Raw genomic sequence first — 23508 nt, forward strand, 5'->3', positions numbered from 1 at the left:
TATTTGCATATATACATAGGGGTATCAACAAAGTATACATTTAAAAAAAAACTAATATATATATACATATACATGTAGTTAGTAATAATAAGTATAGTAAATATATTAATATTATTAATATATTAATAATATAATCTGTTTATTGTTTTTTTAATATAAAAATAAAGCAGATGTTAAGAATAAATTAACAAATTTTATTTTATATTTTTAAATTATTTTTTATATTTTTTTTATTGGTGGCAGTGACGTCAGTGACGTATTTCGACGCTCTTAGCAGTGACGTGTCTTTCCTGTACAACCGGAAGCAGAGAGACCTGCTGGTTTGATGCAGAGCAGCTGAACTATCGCTCAAACTCAGACTAAAAGCCAAATTTAAGGTGCAATGTAAGTATAACAGTAGTTTATTTACATCTCAGTATGTTAAAGTATTTTTTTGTTTTTTTTTAAGCTTTATTTGTAGCGTTACCGGTGTTAATCCAGCCGGTGATGCTCCTATTAGCTAGCTAACGTTAGCTGTGGTCAACGTTACGCAGACTGATGGTCTAAATTGAATCTTAGCTTTATTTGACAAATTAATTTACAACCATGTCACCCCTGATAATGTGACGATTATTCCAAATATGACGATAATTATCGGATTATTGATAAATATAATCCAGTGACTACCAAGCGTCTGCGCAGCTATTAGCCTACAGCATTAGCTATCATAGATGAAGCTTCATATATCCAGACGGATACTGCTGTGCAACAGCTGAATTAAAAAGTTAGATTACAGATACAAAACATGCAATAAGGTATAACATAGCAAAGCAGAAAAGCGCTGCATTGCAAATATAAAATGCCACATATAGCAAATTTAAAGCTAAATTTAAACTAGATAACAGCTTTAAATATAAGAACTAACTCACAGAAAGGTTCAAAATACACTATTTAGGTCACAATAACGTGCGGAAATATAACAAAAAATGCAAACAGTAAGGTGCAAACTATGTATACAATATATATTATGACACAGACAGGTTGCCAACATTAATGATAAATCAGTAGGGTTGTTTATGAATATATTTTTCGTGTCAGAACTGAGGTAATTAAATTTAAGGGTGCCAGAGAGAATAGTTAATACAAACTGTTTTGGAGTGTATAGGTCTAAACCAGTTGTTGCATGCTTTACCCTAACTTTACATTAAATCATATATAATCTCACCCCTAAGTATCTTATAAAGATTTTTTTTTTTTTGTAGTTTTCATGTAATTTTGAATGCATGTTTTCCTATTTCCAGGAAGCTTTTTGTTGCATAACACAATAAAAACGAATACATTAATTGTGTAACCAGGAACATCGTTCTTACTGTTATTGTGAATATTTAAGGTGTAAAACTTGATTTCACTTAAATGGATGTAAAAAAAAAAGTACCTGGAAGATCTTAAAAAATGCATTTAGATATAAAAAAACGTGTGTGTTACTTTGGGAAATGGACAGAGATAATGCAAATTAAATATGACCTCATAGTAAATTGACTAAAGGGTGCAAAACACTGATATGATCCTGAGATGCTTTTGACTGAAACCTTCTAACATCATTTTATTTATTTTTTATTTTTTGCAAGACTAAGCAGCTTTCCTACACATGCACTAATATTTGTCTTTATCTTTGCAGAATGGTGACGGACGTGCAGCTGGCCATATTTGCCAACATGCTTGGCGTGTCCTTGTTCCTGCTGGTTGTGTTGTATCACTACGTTGCTGTTAATAACCCCAAGAAGCAGGAGTAGAGTCCCCCAATATGATTGGAGAGGTGACTGAAATGTGTTTGCTACGATATATATACACCTATTCTTTCAAAGTTAAACACCTATAAACCTGCTTAAAATCTTTTTCTCCCCACAGGTGAGATGGGACTCAATGCCGCCACCAAGGAAAAAACATTCCCCACGTCCAGTCCCCAAAAAATGAATTTCTTTGTAACATTGCACAGTCGTGTTTTTTGTAATAAAAATGTGTGAATGGCATTTGCATTATTTGATTCCTTGTGTTATTTTGCATGCACACTAGATATATTCTCAGTAATTATACTGCAAAATGTAAGTAAAAACATGGTATTTTTTTTAAGTTCATTTATTTTTACTTCAAGTTTGATTCAAGTTCCAACACAGTATAATATGAGTCACAGTATAAGTAATTTGGTAAAAATCAGTCCATATGTCACTGGGTTTAAGATATGCTTATTACATTTAAAAAGACAACTCCTGTAACTGTTTGCTTACACAAAATATTTATATGATATGAATATATATAGTTATAAAGTACAGGCTCTTATACTGGTGTGCTGTGGAGCCAGAAGCTCCAAAGGAATGTGACGGGGAAAATATATTCAAAACACTTAATGTACAGAGTGTGTGTAAAAGTATTAACCCACCCTTTGGACTTGAACACGTTCTATGACTTTGCATACATTACCTTTTATAATTAGCTTTAAGTGCATGTGGAAAATAAATGTCTAAAGTCACAGTTCTGGGCTGCAGCAGATGCAGACGCCGCCGGACTTCATTTCATGAGGGCCCTTCTCTACGGCGGAGGATTAGGGCCATGTTAAAGAAAAAAAAGGTAAATTACCAGAATAAAGTCATGATATTACGAGAATAAAGTCGTAATATTATGAAAAAAAGTTACAGTTTATGAGAATGAAGTTGTACTTTTACAAGAAAAAACAGTTTCATGAGAATAAACTTGTAATATTACAAGAATTAAGTCAGAATTTTTATGTAAAAAATAAAGTCTCAATTTTAGGAGAACGAACTCGTAATTTTACGAGAAAGGGGATTTTACATTAAAGAAATACACAGAATACAGAAATTCTGGATGTCAACGACACCGGGGACAGTAGTTGCGAAGGAGGCTGCCTGTGCTCTCCCATGAGTCTTGTTTTTGGTCTTTTTTTCAATTCCAGGATTTCGTCTTCAACTTTTAACTTTATAAACAAAAAAAGGGTAAAAAAAAAAAAAAAACAATTAAATTTATCAACTAAAATATGGTCATGCATTTTCACCAAATCACTCAGGGAGGCTCAAGGAAAATTATCTAAATTTGGGAACAGTAAAAAAAAAAAAAAAAAAAAGTCACACCCCAGCCACCCCCCTCTGATAAATAATGAACAGTCCCTTAATCTAACTGGTGTAACTTAGCTCATTAGTATTTTACACTTCAGTTTCTTTGCTTTTGTCAGAAATCATGCTTACATCTTTTTAAAAAAAACAAACCGTGACAAAATGTCCACGGGGGGTGAATACCTTTTACACGCAAAACACAAACAACTGTTGGAATAACTGCATTAAATACACACGTCACTCACACGTTTGTTTCTAAAGTCACAATGGAAAGATAATAAAGGTGCTGCTGTGCTTGTCAGTCGGAATAAAAATCAACCCTTTCAGCGCCAGAGGCTGACCGGAACAATACTCACCAGTGCATTACAGTGTTGGTCAGAGTGCATTGTGGGAGGGGACAGCAGAAGGCAACGACTAAAGAAACGGATATGTGAAGTACGACGACGGTAGATGAAAAGTTAAATATTTCAAGTCTGCGGATTCTTGATAAGTCGGAAAACGTTTAGGGAAAGTTTGTACCTCTCCCCGACCTCAGCTACAGCTGCGGTTTCACCGAGCAAGGCACTAAACCTCCAGCTGCTCCAGTAAAGCTGCTCACTGGTCGCACTGGGCAGCTCCACGGTCTGACTATGCTGAGCGTGCATGGATGAAAACACCACGCGCGCTCTGTTTAATGTTAAAATTGTTGTATTGCACGTTAAGATGCCCCAAACAAACCTCCCGTGATGACGATGCCCCGTCCCGTTTCCCGAGTCTAAAGGTTTTAAACACGATTCAGTAAGTTGGGCTCACATTTAGAGAAAACAGACGCGAGTCTCCTCGTCTGTGCAGTTGCTAAGCTTCTCCACACAGCGTCACTGTCTCACACATGTTCACTGTCTCAGGCAGCGGCATCACCGGAGCCTGTCCACCTGCGAAGACACACACACACACACACACACACACACACACACACACACACACACACACACACACACACACACACACACACACACACACACACACACCGGTCACGTTTGAGGAATTTCAGTCATTTATGTTCAGCGCCTCGTTTCTCTCCCTCTGAACATCCGCAACTCACACTCACTCCACACATTTCAAAATAAACCCAAAACCCATCTTTTCAAAAAAGCCCGTCTCCCACCGCCTCCCCAAAACTGAACCGCCGTAACCTCTACCCTTTTATCTTTATTCTGTTTTTGTGTTTTTGTCTGTTCTGTTCATGGAAGCGTCTTCAGAGTTTTGTCTCTTTTTTGTGTTTGTATTTGTTTTCTTTTTGCATTTCACGTAAAGCATCTTTGAGTACCTAAACAAGTGCAATATAACTCCTATTATTATTATTATAACTCCACTTCAAAAAATCTGAACTATCCCTTAAATGTTATTTGACAGGCAGTTTTCACCTGTTCAGTTGTTTCATCCTTCTCCTGTGCAGCCTCTATGATGGTATTTCCTTTGAAGTGGAGACTCCTGTCTGGGCTCTTCTTCATTAACGCTTTAGAGGCCAGCTGCATGGCACCCTCTTTCCCTGGTACACCTGCAGCGTGAAATAAAAGAGATGTTAACTGTGGATTTGTGCAGAATGACATAAATCTTGTTTTGGTATTTGGACAAATTTGGTCCTGAAGATAACAAAAAGTGCACCACAGTGATAACGAGTCATTCTGAGGGGGATGTGAATGACAGCGGTAGCTCAGTCCACAGGGACTTGGCTTAGGACCTCATGGATCCTGGTTCAAGTCCCCATCTGGACAAAGTATGGAACGTGGATTTGTAGCCTCCGGGATTCATAAAGTATGTTAAAAAAAAAGTGCCTGCCAAATTTTGAAATTTCATATAAACGACTGCCAAGCCATCGACAGATGAGTTTAAAGAACGCTGATAAAGCTTACTGTAGTGAGGGAAAGCTCTCAGTTTTAAGTTCACTGGAGTTTCGGTGTTGTGCGTCTACGGCAACCAGTGCACCGAAAGAGCTGCATTTTACACAAACCAGCCAGAACATAAGCGGGCAGGAAGCGTGGATGTATGGAGAGAACTGATACAGTGTTGGAGGTGGAGCCATGCTCATTCCTACAAAAATGGCTCAGCATTGCATGGAGCCAAAAAGCTTGATGACATGAAATCTGGATTTTCTGCTTTATGGGGCCCACAGTGCAGGCGCACCAGAGATGTACAGTAAACAGGCAGCTAACTTCTCATTTATCCTCCACTGATCTGAACGGAGATCAAATCATTGAAACTGTGGCTTCTCGAGACTTTTAAAATGCTGTCAGAGCGACAGCATTTCAGCCACACGTACGTGTGTACGTGCTGGTATACATGCCTGACAGTGACAGGTGGCGATGCAGTCCAGGTCTAAGCAGCTTCCAGACCTTCATGGTGGCTGATTCCTCTTTATCTCCAGAAGACACGGGGTTAATGCTGGTAGGTGACGTCTTACTGTCGTGTGTAGGAGGGGCTTCAGTCGACCCCGCCCTCCTGATGGGGATGCGGCTCATGTGAGGCTGCAGCTCACACCTGAGCGGACAACAGAGAGGTTAACAGTCCTCACAGATCATCAGTAAATCAGAGATTATACACAATGTTTAAGGTGACAACGCAGCTGTTAAATCTTTTTACACATTCGGGACTGTTTGGCGCATTTTACGCACTTTTCATTCATTTTTGATTCCATTTCAGCTGTGTTCATGCATATGACAGAAATTTTGACAAGATAGTGTGCTTTTGTTTTAATCTTGGGATTTCCAGCTCAGCTCCTAAAATAACTCTATAATACACTTTGTGAACAACTTTGTTACATTAATACTAAGTGCAAAAGGTTTGCCATTGAAACCCATTCAAACTTTTTGATCCCACAGCCATCAAAGCATAAAAACATGCATTGTGTTATTTTTGGGTGTCATCTGGGGCTTTTGCCTTGAAATGTGTCATTTTTACAATTTTGTACCTGATGACATTATTTTATTTGGCATATGGAGTAAATACATGCTATTTAACTAAGTGCACTGTCACAATCGATGTTGCTGCAAACACTGACCCAGGCTTTGATCATCATCAAAAAAAAAACTTCTATGGACATGTATATATATTTTTTTCATTTAAAATCATGATAAAAACCTGGCATTTGAAGGGTTAAAATTCAGAAAATTACTTGTTATTTTATATTTATTATTAGGACTGATGTTGGTTAAAAAATAACTCAATGAAAGTAGAAAATAACATTAATGTATAATATTTTTCAACATTTGATTTTAAAAATCGCATTTTGTGCACAGAGAGCGATACGAGTGTGTGTAATATTAAAGCGATTTACGATTAATCATATTTATTTCTCTTTTGTGCCTTTTTTCCATTTGGATTTCAGTCCCTTTGAGTTCTTCTTTGATTTAAAATGCCCCCGGTGTGATTTAAATACTCCAAAAGACTCACTTGCTAAATTTGATGGAGGACAGGATGTGTTCAGGCCCCAAGTCTTTAGTCTGTGACAAATGAAGACATTACAGTGAGACGTTATAACAAAGCGGATGTTTTTTATAGGACATATTTTAGAAAAAGCAATGATGATACGAGAAATGAGGAGAATTTGGTGTCTGTGAGTGAGCCAGCTAACCTCTGTGCGGGCCTCTGGGGGGTGATGAGTGATTGTGAGAGTTCGACACCCTCTCCCCACACGCCCAGCACGCGTGGGGAAAGACGTTCTGGACCACCCGGCTGAACTAGGTCCACTGGGTCCAGCCTGAAAGTCTGGGCAGCTGAGGCCTGTTGACCAGACGGAGGGACATAAATACAAGAAGCAGAGAAGACAGGAGAAAACTAACAACGGAAACTGATTTATACATAAAAACAAATAACACAAACGTGTTCTTCATGTACCTAACAACAGATCCTTTTCTGTCTCACACACAGAACACCAGTGTTTGACTGATTATCTTATAGGAGAGTACTGAAGTAGAAAAATAAAGATAACACACACACAAAGAGTCAACAGACAGTAGAGGACCCACACACAGAAGTTGCTTCACGAAGGGATAGTTTTTATTCCAGAGGTTAAACAGAGAGGCGGTAAAAGACAGCAGCACATTCAAGAAGGTGATACTCTGATACACGGACAAACACTGAACGACCATCCCGTCGTCTGGTATAGAAGGTTAGCACCACAGTGAAGGAAACGGCACAATTCTCATTAAGGAGTTTAAAGCGGAGAGACCTAGTGAGAATGTGACTATGCATACAGTGAGTTCCCACCAAAAGCTTTTTCTTTTTTTGTCGTTCTGGATATGAGCTTTAGGACTAAAGCAACTGGGAAACAGGGAGTTCACAGTGAGAAAGCAGAATGAAACTACAGTTTTCTACAGTTTCCAGGGCGCTGATGTAAAGGGACAGTCCTCCTGTTGTGTTGATAACACATAAAAAGCATCTTAGTGATAATAAAGGAGCATTTAGTGAGACTTTTTTATGTCCCCAGAGTGAATTATGACCATCAAATTTGCAGAGATTTGAATTACACTCCTTGTAATTTATTTGCTCTCTAAGGGCGTTTTCTTAATATATTTGAAGGATTTGTAAAGTCCTCGAGTACGACTGCCCGCCCTCTCAGCCACCGTGGTTCAGCTTTCACACTGGTAATGTTGTATTGTATCTGAGTACACTTACGCCATCTCTACGTGACATTTTGACAGACACTCCTGTCCCAGGGACCTGCCAGGAGCAGACATTTACCTCGCTGCTCCTCGCCAGTCCCCCACCTGGTGGAGGAGCCACTGCTATTTGACGTGAAGCTCTCCGATTACAGCTTGAAGGCAGCTGCTAAGCTGAATCGGTTTGTCCGCGGGTGGCTGCATTTTCATTGAGTATTAAATTGAGACGGTTGCATAACCTTAAAAAAACTTTGTTTTGTGTTTTAGTCAAGGTTTTGGTACAGTCAGTATTCACCCTTAATGTGTATCATACTGGAGGACACATGATCTGTACTGGAGACCACCTTTTCAAGTGGACTCAGGCACAGATAAGTGTGTATGATACACTGTTCACATTAATCAATGAAGTGGACCTTGGGGTGTACTCAGATCCGGGCCCAGGTCCCTGATGTGAAAGCCCCCTTTGAGCAGGCACATATTCTATCTATGTAACCCCTAAATTCCACCGGGTCCGTCAGCGTCGCATTATGGCCACAACACGGCCTCCGGAGCCGATCACGGACGTTTTACATAATGCTTGTGATTCCACTGGGCACGCCTCGCAGCGTCTAAGCAGCGACTCGCCACTCTGCTGCGTGGAAAATACACACCCAGTCTATTTTTGATGAAGGCAGACAGCGGCCGCGTCAAGCTGCACAGAGCAGATCGTATCAGGCAGGAAGTCAAGCGGCGGTGCATCCGGTCAATTTTCAAAAGAAATCGCCTTGAACGGACTCGGGATCATGTTTCTCTTAACTAACGTTACATCAACAGTTTCTGCTCCTTCTCCCTTCAGCAGCTCGCTTTCTGTCCAGCAGGAGAATAAATGCTCCTGATAACAGCCACTGTACATGAAATAGAAAGTAGATATTAACAGCACTGCATTTTTAATAAAAACACAGTTAAAATCTCCTATATATTTCATTCATAATTGAATTATTAATTATTCATCTGTATAATTATTAAGATGAATATGCTTTTCACTAAAACAGCCACAAATCTTCAATCTATTTCACGCTTAACTGGATTTTTTAAATATTGATCTGTATAATTATCAAGATGATAATGTTTTTTTGACTGTAACATGACCAAAATTCTTTGACCTACTTCTGTCATGGCTGGACTGTAGGCTACAGCAATACAAAGTGGGTAAAAACATCAATAAACATAATTTAAAGAGAAAGAAAAGGAAAGCATTTATATACGTAGCTTAGTCAGCCACGGTAGAATCACAAAAATGAATGAAAAAGAAGCACAATCTCAGCAAGTCTACAGTATCGGCCAGCAGGACGCTTCGCTTCTGAAACGCTCCCGGTGGGATAAAGAGTCGCCTGGAGAACATGGCGAGACAGCATCGCAGACGTGGTGTCATCGACACGTAAGAGAAGACAGTGCTGAAGAGAATCTCTGGCATCAGTTTTAGTTTGATATTTTTCCAAAGGTCAACAAAAGTCCTACATATGCTAATGTCCAACATTATTTGCAGTTATATATACTGTAAATTGTAAAACCGTACAGTGTTTTAGGCCTAGATACTAAAAAAGCCACTAACTTATAAATAAATTACTACTCTTTCTCCCTCTTAATTGCAACTTCCAGGAGCAATTTTCTCCATTTCGAAGAAAAAGCAGATGAGGAGGCAGTATCGGTGACTTACCAGACCACGATATAATCCAGGAGCATTGAAACGAAGGAGCAGAGCCTCCAAAACCTACTGCCTACCACAGACACCAAAGCAAGGCACACCAGAACTACTACACCACACAGCACTGGAACAGACGATAGCTGCAGCGAGTCAAAGCTACTTCAATGCAATCCATTCACGATCTGGTTCATCTGCTCATAAAATGTCTCCATGTCTCACACGCTGCCTCTGCGTCTTCAGTGCATCTAAAATGGACGGTCCTAAAACACAGACCATCATCAAGTACTCGGATGACAGTACATAAAAAAAAACTAAGTAACACATAAAATACAAGAATCCCACAATTGTTCTATGAAGCGTGTGTACAGACCAGGACAACAAAATCATTCTCACCTCTGCTAACCACAAATAATATTAACTTTAACCGTTGACTAAACACCTGCCAGGTTCACTTTACACTAAAACACACAAATGTGCCCGAATAAATGATAACTGTTGTTTTCTTCACCATTTTGATGGAACGTAATAAATTAAAAAACCTTATTTACACCAAAATCAATAATGGAATCGTATTAGAAAATTCTAAACGCAACTTTGACTCAAACTGCTTGAACACAGACTAAACAAAGATATGATATTGCTTTTGAATAGCTCAATAATTAAATTTTGTGTATCCTAAAAAAAACCCTCCACATGAGGTTTCTGGCAGTATGCTACACTGTGAATATCATAATGTCAAGACCGACACCCGACTGACACTGGAATGATACAGGTTCACAACTAAGAATGTATCACTGACTTATATTTAAAAAGAAAAACTACAATCCTTTCAAATGCTATTTTGTGTCACTAGAGGCTGAAATAAGTCCGAATATGACTCTGAGTGGACAGTCTGATCAGCCCTGCTTACACTGTTTCACATATAAACAGTAAAGAGGGAAAAACATTGAAAAAAAAAGATAAAGGTGCTTTAAAGGATTTGACAGAAACAGAAGACACTGTGTTCAGTCCTATTCTGCAAACACTATTTCTTAAAAAAAAAAGAAAATAATAACATTAGATACATTTGAAAAATTAAATAAAAATCAATAAATAATTCAAAAATGTAAGTGCAGCATGGCAAAAGTGAAAGTCTATAATTCTCACTGCTGCTGATCACGAATAGGTCCGATTAAAACAGTAACTGCAAGAAAAGAAAAAATCATTTCATCAACAGGCCTGGCTATTTCTTAAATGTCAGCACAGTACCATGGTATTCTTCATAGCTTATTATTTCTTTACAAACGTCTTCAATGTAATGCTATGCATTAGTATATTTCCGTTATTAACTGCAATTATATTCCAGAGTAACACAAGAAATGTGTGACTCTGATGTTTTGAGCTTCCATAAATATAAAAGTATATCCTGCGAGTCCTGGAGGGAGAATATACATTACGTAGCCAAGCAGCTTTCTCTCTTTACTAAACACACACACACACACACACTAACCGCTCTGCAGGACAGCCACAAGAACTAAGCCAGGTAATACCAACAGTGTAATAGGCGATGGTTGACTGATGGTTGGTAATATAACGAAAAACATTTTTTGACACATTTCAGTCACAATTGATTTTTGAAGGAACGTTTTGCACTCTCAAGTGCTTCCTAAGGTGCTAATACTGTAGATACACGTTGTTACACAGATAAGTATGCAAGGAAAAATAATATCTGACAAAAATTTAGCTAGCACCAGTGATGTTTCAAACACACACACACACACACACACACACAAACAGACACAGACACACACACACACACACACACACACACACACACAGAGAGTACGTGGAGTACGAGGTAGGTGAAAGTTTCTGTGAGGAAATCTTAAAACACCGCTTATCTGGTACTCCAAGCCATTTAAAGAGCACACACTCACGTAGTCCACACACACACACACACACACACACACACACACACACACACACACACACACACACACACACACACACACACGAACGGCTCTCACAGGTTGGGTCAGATTGAGTCCTGGGTGGGCCCCGCTGGAGTGTTGGCAGGCGGCGGGAGACCCTGAAGGAGCAGGGGGGCTCAGTTTGGAGAGCAGCACGGGGCGGGGCAGAGCCTGCAGGGAGGGGAGCAAGGTGGAGAGGCTGGGGGACTGCAGGGAGTACAGACCTGTCATACTGACGGAGGCCGGGAGGGGACAGGAGCCCGCCGCGCACACAGAGGAAGACGAGGAGGAGGAGGAGGAAGGGGGTGAGAGTGGGGGGCGGGAGGGTGCGTGGCTGTTGCTGGGAGACCGTAGGATGGAGCGGTGGTGGGGGGGCGTCTCTTCTCCTGAGGCTTAGGGTCTACAGAGAGGGAGACACATACACACACGCACCAACTCAGAGACATGCGGGGAGTGGGTGCACACGCAAAAGTGTCCTCACATGAGCCGCGCACGGACACAAAATAGAGGATGTTCAAATGCTCTTCGTGAGTCAATTGACAAAATGTAAATCAGAATCTGAATGATGGGCTGTGGGACACGTCCGCAATAATTACTACAATTAAAACAAAGTACAAGCGCTGCAGCCGGCTGTGGGACATGTCTGCGCACTAGAGTGAGCTCTTGGACATGTCCATGCGCTGCAGGGGGCTGTCTGCTCGCATTTGGTTGGACGGCAGAAACATGACAAAGCGGAGATTGCTACTGTGCAGACTGGCTCCGAATTACTGTACGTCATCAGGATAAGGTGGCAGCGGCCATATCTGGAATATTTTGGCTTCACTTTTGTACACTGGGGGTAAATGGTAGGGGTCGACAGATTATCGGCCTGGCTGATTACCGGGACCGATATTTCGCATTTTGCCAATTATCTGTATCAATATTTTATTTTAATAAACGCAGATAAAATTGATTAATTAAAAAGTGTAAAAAAGTGTCAGCATGGGAGGAACTCTGACTTTGTAAAACCTCAGGGAGCCATTTTGATTGATTTATTTTTTAATTTTCTATAGTATACTGTACTATAAACTACTCTAGACTATTGAAAAAAAAGTTGCAGGGTACTTGCTGTATATAATGTTGAACATTTCAGTTTTGATTAAACATTTGCTAAAGGCATTTAAACTACGTTTTTTGTTGGACTTTGTTATATTTTAAATTCTAAATATTTGCCATTTCTGATGCAGATTCAACACACTGAATTGGCTGAAAACAGTCAACAAGCGACATCTAGTTCCAATTAGTGTTGTACGCATCGCAAAAAAAAAGAGGGTGATGGACGCTTACTTTCAGACTGGTGTGTCAGGGCCAAGTTGTGCCAGGATGTTTCAACAAGTCTTTCACCAAAATGAATGTGGTTTTAGTGCATTTGAACGGGGCTCATGTGATTTCACTGTGGTGGGACTAAACTTCAATGGTGAGAAAATGTATGCACAGACAGCAGCAGCAGGTGGGGTCATGCTAAGGTCATGCTAAGGTCATGCAGGGGCCATGCTGATGTTCCAGGCCACAGACATCCAGGACATTAATCCATGTGCTAGTGACTCTAAAATCCAGCAAACCCCGAACCTGAAACCAAATGTACGTCACCATCACAATAAACCTGAAGCTCTTCATCACACAGACACTGACACATCAACCACATGTTAGCCTCTCTGAACTCCAACAGCAGAAAAAACGAGGATGAAAGCAAGATAGAGAGAATCTAGACGACAGAATATGTGAGAGAAACAGAGAAAAGCGTTGACCTGGGTTCACCCAGGGAGAGGCGACGGAAAATGTCAGCCAGCAACACAAGCAGATGGTGGAGAGATCATCTTACCCCTGACTGGCCCGAGTGTCTTGTTGCCTCCACGTCCGTTGCTGTGCGTGCCGTTGTGCTGCGTGTGAGTTCGGGGTGGGGGGCAGCCGAAAGTAAAGCTCGGGGAGTTGTGCATCTTCGGGGAGGGCGTCTGGCTGCTGCTACTGTGGCTGTTGCAGCGAATTCGGCTGAGGGTGTTCTCCGACGACGAGCCAGACAGACAGCTGCTGATCGATGCAAACACAGAAACCGAAATGTTACACGTGACAAAGAAACAACGGGTTTAATAAAAAGGTGAGTTATACTCACTTGTTGAAGTTCTTTGGCGGTGACGCCTTGCTGCCATTGTGGTGTATTCTAGGTGGAGGGTGAGCGTTGACGTGTGCGTTGAGGCCTTTGGTGTTGCGGACGTGCTTGAGGATCCAGGCTCGAAGGTTCATCAGGCAGCTGTGCTCAGACAGCACCAGGCGTGGCCAGGGGTTACACTCCGCCATGTCCAGGGCCGAGATCGCCACGGCGCGCCCCACCTGATGCACAACATCCAAGAGTTTACTTCACAAGTGCCTCATCTTTCCAGTTCAATTTGGTTCATAGATAAGTTTTGCAGTGAAATAATATCAAGAACATTAACGTGCACGTAGCGTGGAAATATCCACTGATGACACAGAGTCAACTGCCCAATCAGATTTGTTATCTCTGCCCCTTCCCCTCATTACCAAGTGTCCCTCAGAAGAGAGTAACAAAGATTAGTGGTTATGAAATGGGAAAATCCCTAATAAAGACCCTGATATAGAACCAGTATTGTTGTCATCGATGGTGTTTACGTAAACAGACGTAACTATGGAGACGAAACGAAAGCAACAACACTCACGATTTGTTCGCAACTTCAGTTTCATGCTATCAATTAACAGAAATAGACAGTCATAAAATAGCGTCCTTGGGTCTTGTGAAAGGCGCTATATAAATCCAAGCTATTATTATTATAATTATCATTATTATTATTATTATTGCACTACTTTGCTGCTGGATTTTAGTTAAGTTTCGGGCATCCTATGCCATCATAGTGGGGGAATGTAACATGGAAACGTCACAATGTGGGACTGTCATGCAATCATCATAAAAGAATGGTTATTGTAATTTTAAAATCTCAAAAATCTTAACATGTTTTAATCGTTAAAATGTATTAATGGAGAAAATATATTGGTGGGTATATTTTGTGCTCATACAGCCATCGTGCCAGTGATTTCTGATAACACTCAGTTTTAAGTGTTCAGTTTGGGGAGCCAGGTAGCCCTAACACTTCATCCTACCCCACTATTCCAACAAGAAGCCGGACACCCTACACCTCGATGTGGACACGAAAAACTACGGGGTGAGAGCTACGTAGTAGGGGCACAGGGCGTTTCAGGATGGAGCCAGAGATCGGTGTGCACTGTGTTGAAAAGTTGTTTATTAACTCCAAAACCTGCAACTGTGTAACACAGAACCACATTCCTCTCTGAAAGGGGAGGAATGCTTGTGCAGAAACCACTCTTGTTTTCCAACCTGTTCAAATATTTCTGGAGTGTATTTTGGAGGGAATGATGGAGGGGGAGGTGGGGTCGCCCGTCCGTTGTCATGACAAGCAGGCGGGATGGTGTTCATGGTTTTTCCAGTGTTGTAGTTACATTCCAGAGTGTAGCTGGTGGGGACCCAACAACAGAAACAGGTTAAAAAATATACATTTTACAGCTTAAAATTTGAATGTAAGAGTCAAATCTGGTCACTTATATACAAGATCATGATTAAGAAAGACCTGACAGCACATGGTAAATTATTAAAATGTTAAATATGAGTAAAAGCACCATGTGTTTAAAATTATTTTCCATTTGAGAAATCTTACTTTTTACCCTCCAAAACTGAATAAAAGAACTGAAATGTTGAGTTTTATCGGAGCAGACTCCACTGAACATCAGTGTTGTGAATTGGTTGAAATCTGACCTGTGAAGCAGCCCTATTGCCTTGTGAATGGCCACCCGCCCGCTGCCTTCTTTAGACTGACCGTCCCTCTTGTCTCGAGCGTACATGTTTTTCTCGGAGAAGTTACAGCCCAGGAAATCAAAGTGGGCAGAGTTGACAGCGATCAGTCTGGGATACAACATATTCTCCACCTGCAGAGAGAAGAAACTTAGATTTATGTAACAGAAAGTATCTATCTGCTACAGCTGCTGTGCAGGGATGAATAAACATGTCAAAGACAGCATTTAAAAACAAAAAACCCGAAGGGTAAGTTTTGTGTTTTTCAACCTTATTTTTGTCACTTATTGGTCAGTATTGAAAAAAAGGCTGCAAATTAACCACTCAGGACACCATCACTTCATGTGCTTGTTTTTGGCACTGACAGGCTCAGAGTGGGTGAAATAAACCCTTAATTCATCCTGTTACATGTGGAAATATATTGGCTCTATACACACTAAAAATATTATGTATTTAAATGAAGTCTAGTGTTTTGGGCGATAGTGATTTTGGGGGCTGCTTCTGGTCAAATTAAACAATCTTACTCTATAAAAAAGGTCTATCTGTGAAGAGATCCTTTCTATGATGTTATCAGAAACTTTTAATAACAATGTGAGCCTGTCAGTGGCAAAGGATGTAAACTGAAGGTGTATATGCTCAGAGTGGTTACATTGCGGCCTGTATCGCTGCTGCTGGCTGCAGCGCTCTCACTCAATATTGGACGACAAATTGTCTCCATTAATGACTTAGACACTAAAACATAGGAAAATAGCGTCCAGATTGAAAATTACCAAACTTACCCTTTAATAAAATGAAACTAATTACTAGAAAACACAATCTATCTGAATATTAGTTTCCGATTTTACAAAAACACTCCAAAGAGAGGACGCTCACCTGCTGGCTCTCGTCAGGAAGGCTATTTCCGTACATAAAGCATCCCCGTTTAGAGGCGTGGCCATGTAAGTCCACATAATAAGCCACACCTCCCTCCTGTGGTGGAATTGACTCTTGTTCCTCCACCTCCGGTTCTGTTACCTCCACAGTAACAGGAGCTACAGTCTCCGAAGAGCTCGACGAGCTGTTCCGGTCTCCCTTCCCCGTCTCCGTCTCCGTGGTGACCCAGGCGTTTTCCTCCATCACCATGGGAACTTCTGGCAGCGCGGGATTTGCGTCCTTCTCCGCGTTTCGTTGGTTCAAGCTGACTTCGAGGGCGGTGAAGGGAGGAGACGGATGCTGGTTGTCGGGTTTGATGCTGAGGGGCGGGGTCTGTGTGTGTGTGGGGCTGTTACAGTGAATGCTGGACTGTGTGCTGTGCAGGCGGTTGTGTGTGTGGTGGTAAAGTAAAAGTGTTTTGGCTGCATAGATGGAGGGGTGCAGCTCAGGGCTGGGGTTCAGGTACTGTCTGTTCAAGTTTACACCCCTGGAGTCAGTCCTGAAAAACAGAAACGAGTCACTGTTACTAAAAACAGCCGAATAAACATTCATCCACTGTGACAGCAGTTTGAAATCCAGGTCACATTGTGCTGCATTCGGTACGTTTTAAAGATCCAGTGTGTAGGATTGAGAGGTTTATATGAGCAGAAATGGAATATAATATAATAAGTATGTGTTCTTTAGTGTTTAATCACCTGAAAATAAGAATTACTGTGTTTTGTTACGTTGGAATGAGTTGTTAATATCTACATGGAGATTGCCATGTTGCACCCCCCATGTTTCTACAGAAGCCCAGAATGGACAAATCGAATACCAATCAAACATCGTCAGCCACCATAGTAAGCAGCTTCTCAACTTAGGAGAAAAACTCATTTTTTTAACGTTAAACTGCTTTATTCAGATTTATATTGCCTGGTCTGGTTGTTCTGGAGAGAAAAAGACTAGCAGTCAACCGATACTGATTTCTCAGGTCCGATAGCGATCATTAGTACTTAGTGAGTCCATAACTGATATTTGAAACAGATATGCATTTACATTAAAAAATAAAAATATTTGTCAAAATTTTGAATTTAAAATAACAAACTCCAAGACACAACTTTGTTTAAATGCCTTTAGCATCATATACAGCAAGTTCCCTTCTTTTTTAAAAAATAAATTTTAGTTAAAATTTTAATTTAATGAAATTAAAAAATAATGAATAATAATAGCTTCCTGAGGTTTTATAAATTAAATATAATGCTGACATTTGCTTTGTATGAATTGATGATTGCCTTCCTTTGTGTTGACTGAGGGTAATATGCACACTTTTTCATTCTTTAATTTTCTGGTGAACATAACAACAAAATTTCCACTGGTTGCTCTCTGCATCCTCACCACTAGATGCCACTACATCCTACACACTGCTCCTTCAAAGGATTTTCCTAAAAAACAATGTAAATATACTCAAAGTGATCCCTTTCAATCATCACTAATGACCCACTAGAAGGGTGTGGTGGTGCTTTTATCTGCAGAGACTCTGTCCTCTGCCTGTATTTTCTTATTAATTTGCTTCTGGACGTGTAGCCCCCATGCCTATAACAGCACACATGAGTTTCGAACTTTAGAAAAAAAAAAAGTAGACCATAAGCAGCATGCATCTTAAAGGAAGCTAAGGAAATGGAGGACAGAGAGCACATATAGTTAAGCAAAACACCAAGCAAATAGTATACCTTTAAGCACCATTTTCACATTTTTTTTCAACAACGATTTTTTTTTAGATAAAGACATGATGGTAAAAATACACATTATAATATGCTATATAATATTATCCCTCACATATCACTGTCTGAGACACAGTTAGAGGTTTAACCTGTTTGGCTAAAAGGGTCAACACATGACATCTGACCTGGCTCCTATAACCTGATCCTGTGTTTACATGCACTTAAGTAACCGGGTTACAGTCGTCTTTCTGGAGTAACCAGGTTTCTTACATGTTACATTTACATGAATGAGAAAACCAGAGAAACCTGATTTCTTCAGCTCAATTTCTCCTTGAAAAAGCTGATTTTATGGTCATGTATACAGATAAAAGGGTTTCTTATCAGCTTTTTACATGTAAATGTGGATGACATAGAGACACACAGACTTCAGACACAGACGTATTGCTGCAGAATTGCAGGATATAGTATGTATATATATATATGTATATATATATATATATATATATATATATATATACATATATATATATATATATAGCTATACATTCTTATACTCAAAATAATTTCAGAATAAAACTAAAAATAACTATTGTCTATATGATGTCTGAATAAGTTATTTTTCACAGCTGAGGATTTAATACTAAAATCCTGAAATACTGTACAGAAAAACAGTGTGCAACCTGTTCTCTCTCATACACACAAAAAATCCACATCATCACTTCATGCTTAAACCATTCAGAAGTAATGCTTTCACAATAAAGCTGCATAAAGGGAAGAAATCTGATTATAACAGCAACCAGGTTACTAAAGTGCACGTAAACCCAATCCCTAATTTCCTCTGTTACAAGAAAAAAACACTCCACACCTGCTAACTGCTGAAACTGTAACTGAACTGTAGGTTTTTTTCAGCTGAAAATGCTCCTCAGGAAATGTTCAGCTAGGAGCACTTGAGAGCAGTTTATAGGTTATTTTTTTCTGCTGGGGCGCTTTGGTTGCGTCTGGTGGCTTTGATACGTAATGTCTGCACAATAAAGATGTCAATACAAGGTCGAGTACTTTCTGTAGATGAAGGGGAAGGTGAAGCACATGGGGAGAGAGGACAGACCCACCGGTCTATGTCAGTTCATGAGAGGTAGTATGTATACAGTATAGTAACATATTTCTCCTCCATTGTTGTTGTTCAGTGAGTTTGTACATGTTAATGTGACTGTTGGTCTTTTTGCTATTAGTCCCACCCCTCCTTTAATGTGATTTCACGACGCAGCGTTTTATACATTAAACATTTTTCAACTCTCTCCAACCAGAAAAAAATGACAAATGTGCAGCACCTGCTGCAGAATAAACACTCAGCACCTCCTCATGCTGCTGACATTTGCAGTGTAGTAAAATATGTGGTGTTCCCATTGCGACTACTAAAAAAAAAAAAGCCTCAGAAAGGTCTCAGAAAAGAAACGCTTTGGTGGACACGGACCCTGACTGAGGAAAGAGAAAACTCTTTCACATACAATAACATGCTAAACATTTACAAGCAACAAGAATCAATCAATGCAAACACTGTAAACAATACTGATCACTGAGTCAAAAACTGTTGGTGCTTTAGGATGGTGCATGTGTGTGTGTGTGCAGTTCTTACCTGTAGTGTCCACGAACGACTCCGTCTGGGTTGAGCATGGGAATGAGCTTAAACACAAACATGTTACGAAGCGCGTGAGCTCGAGGGTCGTCTCTTCTCAGGATGAAATTAAGGAAACCGTTGAACACGAAGGATGAGGGAGTCTCCCCGGGGTGCACTCGACTGCTGAGAAAAAACACCTGCAAACACACGCAGACACACACCATATTGACATTATTCAGTGAATCCAGCCTCGGACTTTTGTCTTTAAAAGCCATTAAAGGTGTCATGTTACGAAAGAGGATACTGATTTATGTGTGATTGAGTGATACCCTTTTGCTGGAGAAGCGGTGCGGCCTCGGAGTGTTGGTGTCGGGAAACAGCTTGGGCAGACGAGGTTCTCTCTCCTCCTGCATCCCGTTACAGTTGGTCACAGTGAGCAGGTCCACTCTATTGCCATCCAGAGAGTGGCACAGCAACTCCCTGTGATAATAAATACTGCCTGGTGTGCTGGCAGAGAGAGGAAGCAGATTGGTGAGTCAGAAGTCGTAACAATTAATAATTTCACGAACAAAAAGTTTCAAACGACATGTGTTATGTGTGTCTGAGGCGTCTGTGTGTGTGTTTTACCTGTTCGGACTGAGCTGAGCAGCGTTGGGGTAGCTCTTGTCAAACTGCTGCAGCATCTCCTGACATTCACTGTAAGAGAACGGGAAGCAGAAGGAGAAGAAGGTGGTCGCCCCTCGCGTCTCCAACAGCCGGTGAGTGAATGAGAGGATGAACTGGTTATCTACGATCTGGAGAGCGACAGGAGAGACGAGGAAGAGACGAATTAGCTGTCAGGAAGTCAGACTGAAATCGCTGTGCAACACAATCAAGTTTTACACTGCCTGTTCAGGGCGGGAACATCACTCCGTTATTTCACCTTGCCGTTTTGTATGAAAGGTATGATAGCATGACGGGGACAGAGTGGTCTCGCCTTTGATCCGGAGGTAGTAACAGAAGACATCTGTATAAAAGGGACAGCTGGCAGGATGGGACAAATAGTGTGACGTTTTGACGTTGTGTTGTGCGTGCAACCCACCACGGGAGATTTTGAAAACAATTGCTTGTAGTTTTTGACTTACTCAAGGAAGAACAGTGAACATAGATCTCTGCGCAATGGGAAAACGATACGATTTGGAAGCTTCTAACGCTGGGTTTACACGGGACGCAGAACAGCCACGAAGCACAGTACATACCTGAGGCGGGGACTCACTGATGAGTGAGACCTTGTAAAGCTAAACCAGAAATAAAGACGGCACTTAATAGCGTCTCTATAGCGTGATCTCTGTGTAAAAAGGTCTTCTGGCTCCTGATGCCCGACCCTCTGCCTGACGTGTACGTACCTCACATGTGGGTCTGTCGCGGATCCTTTCCCACCGGTTCTTTCCAGGTAAAGTGCGTACGAGAGGAGCCATGCCCTGGCTGTAGAGCTTCCTCTGGTTGTTCATGTTCATCACATTGATTTTCAGGATCTTCCCAGGTGCGGCACCTCGTACACTGAAGTAAAACCATGATCTGAAACACACACAAACACAAAAAAGCATGATTTGAGATGCAGAAAGTATCTCATTGTAAGAGCTGTAAAAACATTTACCTACAAAGAACTGAACGCCTTTTACCTGTTTCCATTCTCATGCTCTGTGCCGCTGCAGTCTGGCTGCGTCCACACGTTGAACTCGTAGTCAGGTGAGAGGTTTGACCCCGAGAGGGCACTCCCACTGGGAGCGACATCGGTAGGAGGGCTGGAGCTGCCCTTCTCCACCTTCTCCACTCGTGCCAGGTTCCCCGAGTCAAACTTGGAGCTGAACACAATGTTACCAAAGCGAGCCTCCATGGTTCTGGACTCTGGACTCTCGCTTCTTTGCTCCCCTCGGGTTCTTCGTGAAGTCTCAGTCAGAGGTCTGACTTTAACAGCCTGTAATAAAATAAATTACATTTCACTAATCTTAGAAAGACAGCCTTCAGATACTTTGCACATTTTGCAGTCCCAATAATCAAGATGTAATGAAAAAAAAATCAACTATACCTATATATACAATAAGACTTTTTCAAATAGTATTACTTTTTTAAATACTATCATTTTTCCCATTGAAAACAATAACTTTTTCAATATATTTTTCTACATGCTATACTAGAACATCTTTGACATACATCTGAAACGATGACTTTTTCAATGTTTTTTTGTGACATGTTATACGATGACTTTTTTAGACATTTGAAACAAATAATTTTTCAACTTTTTTCAACAAGCTATGTTATGACATTTTCCATTAAGTATGACATTTTTGACATCTGAAACAGCTAAATTCCTTCATGCTAAATTATGACATTTTTAAAACACATATGACATCTGAAATGATTAATTTTTTTCCTTTTTCTGGCATGCTATACGGCATATTTTGACATAATATACTATGGGTTTTTCATGCCATATGAAAAATTACTTTTTCAACATTTTTGTTATGTTATAATATGACATTTTTTGACATAGTATACTGTGAATTTCCTATTTTTTTTTTTTTTTTTTTTAAAAAAGATTATTAAAGCAGAAAAAGACTTAATGTAGTTTTTAAGTGCCAACGATAGGATGTGGGGCCACAGCTTGTCATGATATCAAAATGCTGTCTTCCATGAACCTTCTAGACGCCCTAAATATATGTATTTCTTTGTTTTTATTCTATTTTAATCTATTCATTTTTGTCTGTTTTTTATCATCTTCTTCTGTGTTTGTTTCTGTCTTATCTTGTCAGGTTTAATTGTCAGTATTTTGTTTACTGTTCGCATTATTGTTATGTATTTTGCTTTTCTCGTCTTCCCTGCTTTGCAAAAAGTTCAATAAAAATATGTCCCAAAAAAAAGCAGAATAAGATGCGATGAGAGACAACATTTAGATGAAGATGTACGGTAATAACGTGCTTATATGCATAACAGCGACAACCTGAGGCCACTAATGAAAATACAACCAGAGCCAAACTATAAACAATATTCTCTACAGTCAGTTACAGCCCGATGTTAGCAGGATGACTGTACTCACTGTACTCATGTCGCAGATTAACGGCTGCAGTGCTGTTTTTACCGACAACATGCGTGCAGCTGTGTCCTGTACGGTAACACAATGGCTGCTGTTTGATTTCAGCACCAGAGCAACAGCAGCTGACCGGAGTGTTAAAGGGGGGTGTGGAGTAACGGCTGCAAGTCGATTAACGAAACGCTTTCTCTTAACACCGTTTAAATGAGCAAGATGCTCGCCAATACTAACAAATACGCGAGTCTCAGCGGCCGGTGTCGAACCGGTAATGTTACATGAAGGTAATAACGTTAGCGTACGTTTCTTCTAAGCTACCGAGGCTAACTTAGCTAGCGAACAAGCAGCCGTTGTTTCAAACGACACCGTTGTTTTTAGCTAACACACGGTTTTCTCTTTGCTAATACATTTCGGCTGCAAAGATGCCTTTGTGTGAGATGATGGATTTTGAGTCTTACTGGCTATTTTCGTTTGATGTCCATTTTTGTTTTCATCGTCCTTCTCAGCCTTCAGTCCGCTGATCTCGTGCTGCGTTCAGGGTCCTCCGGAGAAATCAACGCTGTCTGGAAATTTCGCTTATCGTCACAGTGAAAAGATGCTGTCAGTGCTGACGTTATTTAAAATCTGATACATGGCAAACGTTGTATTAATGAAACTATATGTACAAGTAATTCACACGTAGTAGCAGTAAAAGACGGTGGGAGCCACAGTTACATTCACGCATAAGGCTAATTTTAGGCTACACTAAGTGACAACAATTATTATGACGCTATTAGTGCTGTGTACGGTGGCCCCGGAGTGCAAAATACACTAACCTTATTAAAAAGAAATTAAAAAGGGATAAAACGCATCACAACTGTAAAATAAATGAATACAATCAAACGATAATGAAACAAAACTCAACTCTCTTACTCCATCATTTACATAGAAGACATGCTCAGTCCCTTTGCTCGAGTAAAACTAATAATATGCTACCACACTGAG

At 40.4% G+C, this 23508-nt stretch overlaps 1 protein-coding gene across 1 annotated transcript; it reads right to left on the reverse strand.

Moving 5' to 3' along the window:
- Window positions 1-3115: 3115 nt before the first annotated feature.
- agbl5 (AGBL carboxypeptidase 5) lies at window positions 3116-23223 on the reverse strand. The gene is given in 18 exon segments (XM_042503510.1): window positions 3116-4015; window positions 4508-4641; window positions 5428-5621; window positions 6534-6583; window positions 6715-6863; window positions 11599-11745; window positions 11748-11774; window positions 13236-13441; window positions 13524-13741; window positions 14760-14895; window positions 15195-15364; window positions 16104-16641; window positions 19476-19654; window positions 19787-19964; window positions 20085-20251; window positions 20843-21014; window positions 21119-21414; window positions 22983-23223. Coding segments are annotated over 17 exon segments (2898 nt in total). The 5' UTR covers window positions 21334-21414; window positions 22983-23223; the 3' UTR covers window positions 3116-3997.
- Window positions 23224-23508: the final 285 nt, after the last annotated feature.

This window comes from Plectropomus leopardus, chromosome 16 (genome assembly GCF_008729295.1).
Source record: "Plectropomus leopardus isolate mb chromosome 16, YSFRI_Pleo_2.0, whole genome shotgun sequence".
Lineage (NCBI taxonomy): Eukaryota > Metazoa > Chordata > Actinopteri > Perciformes > Serranidae > Plectropomus > Plectropomus leopardus.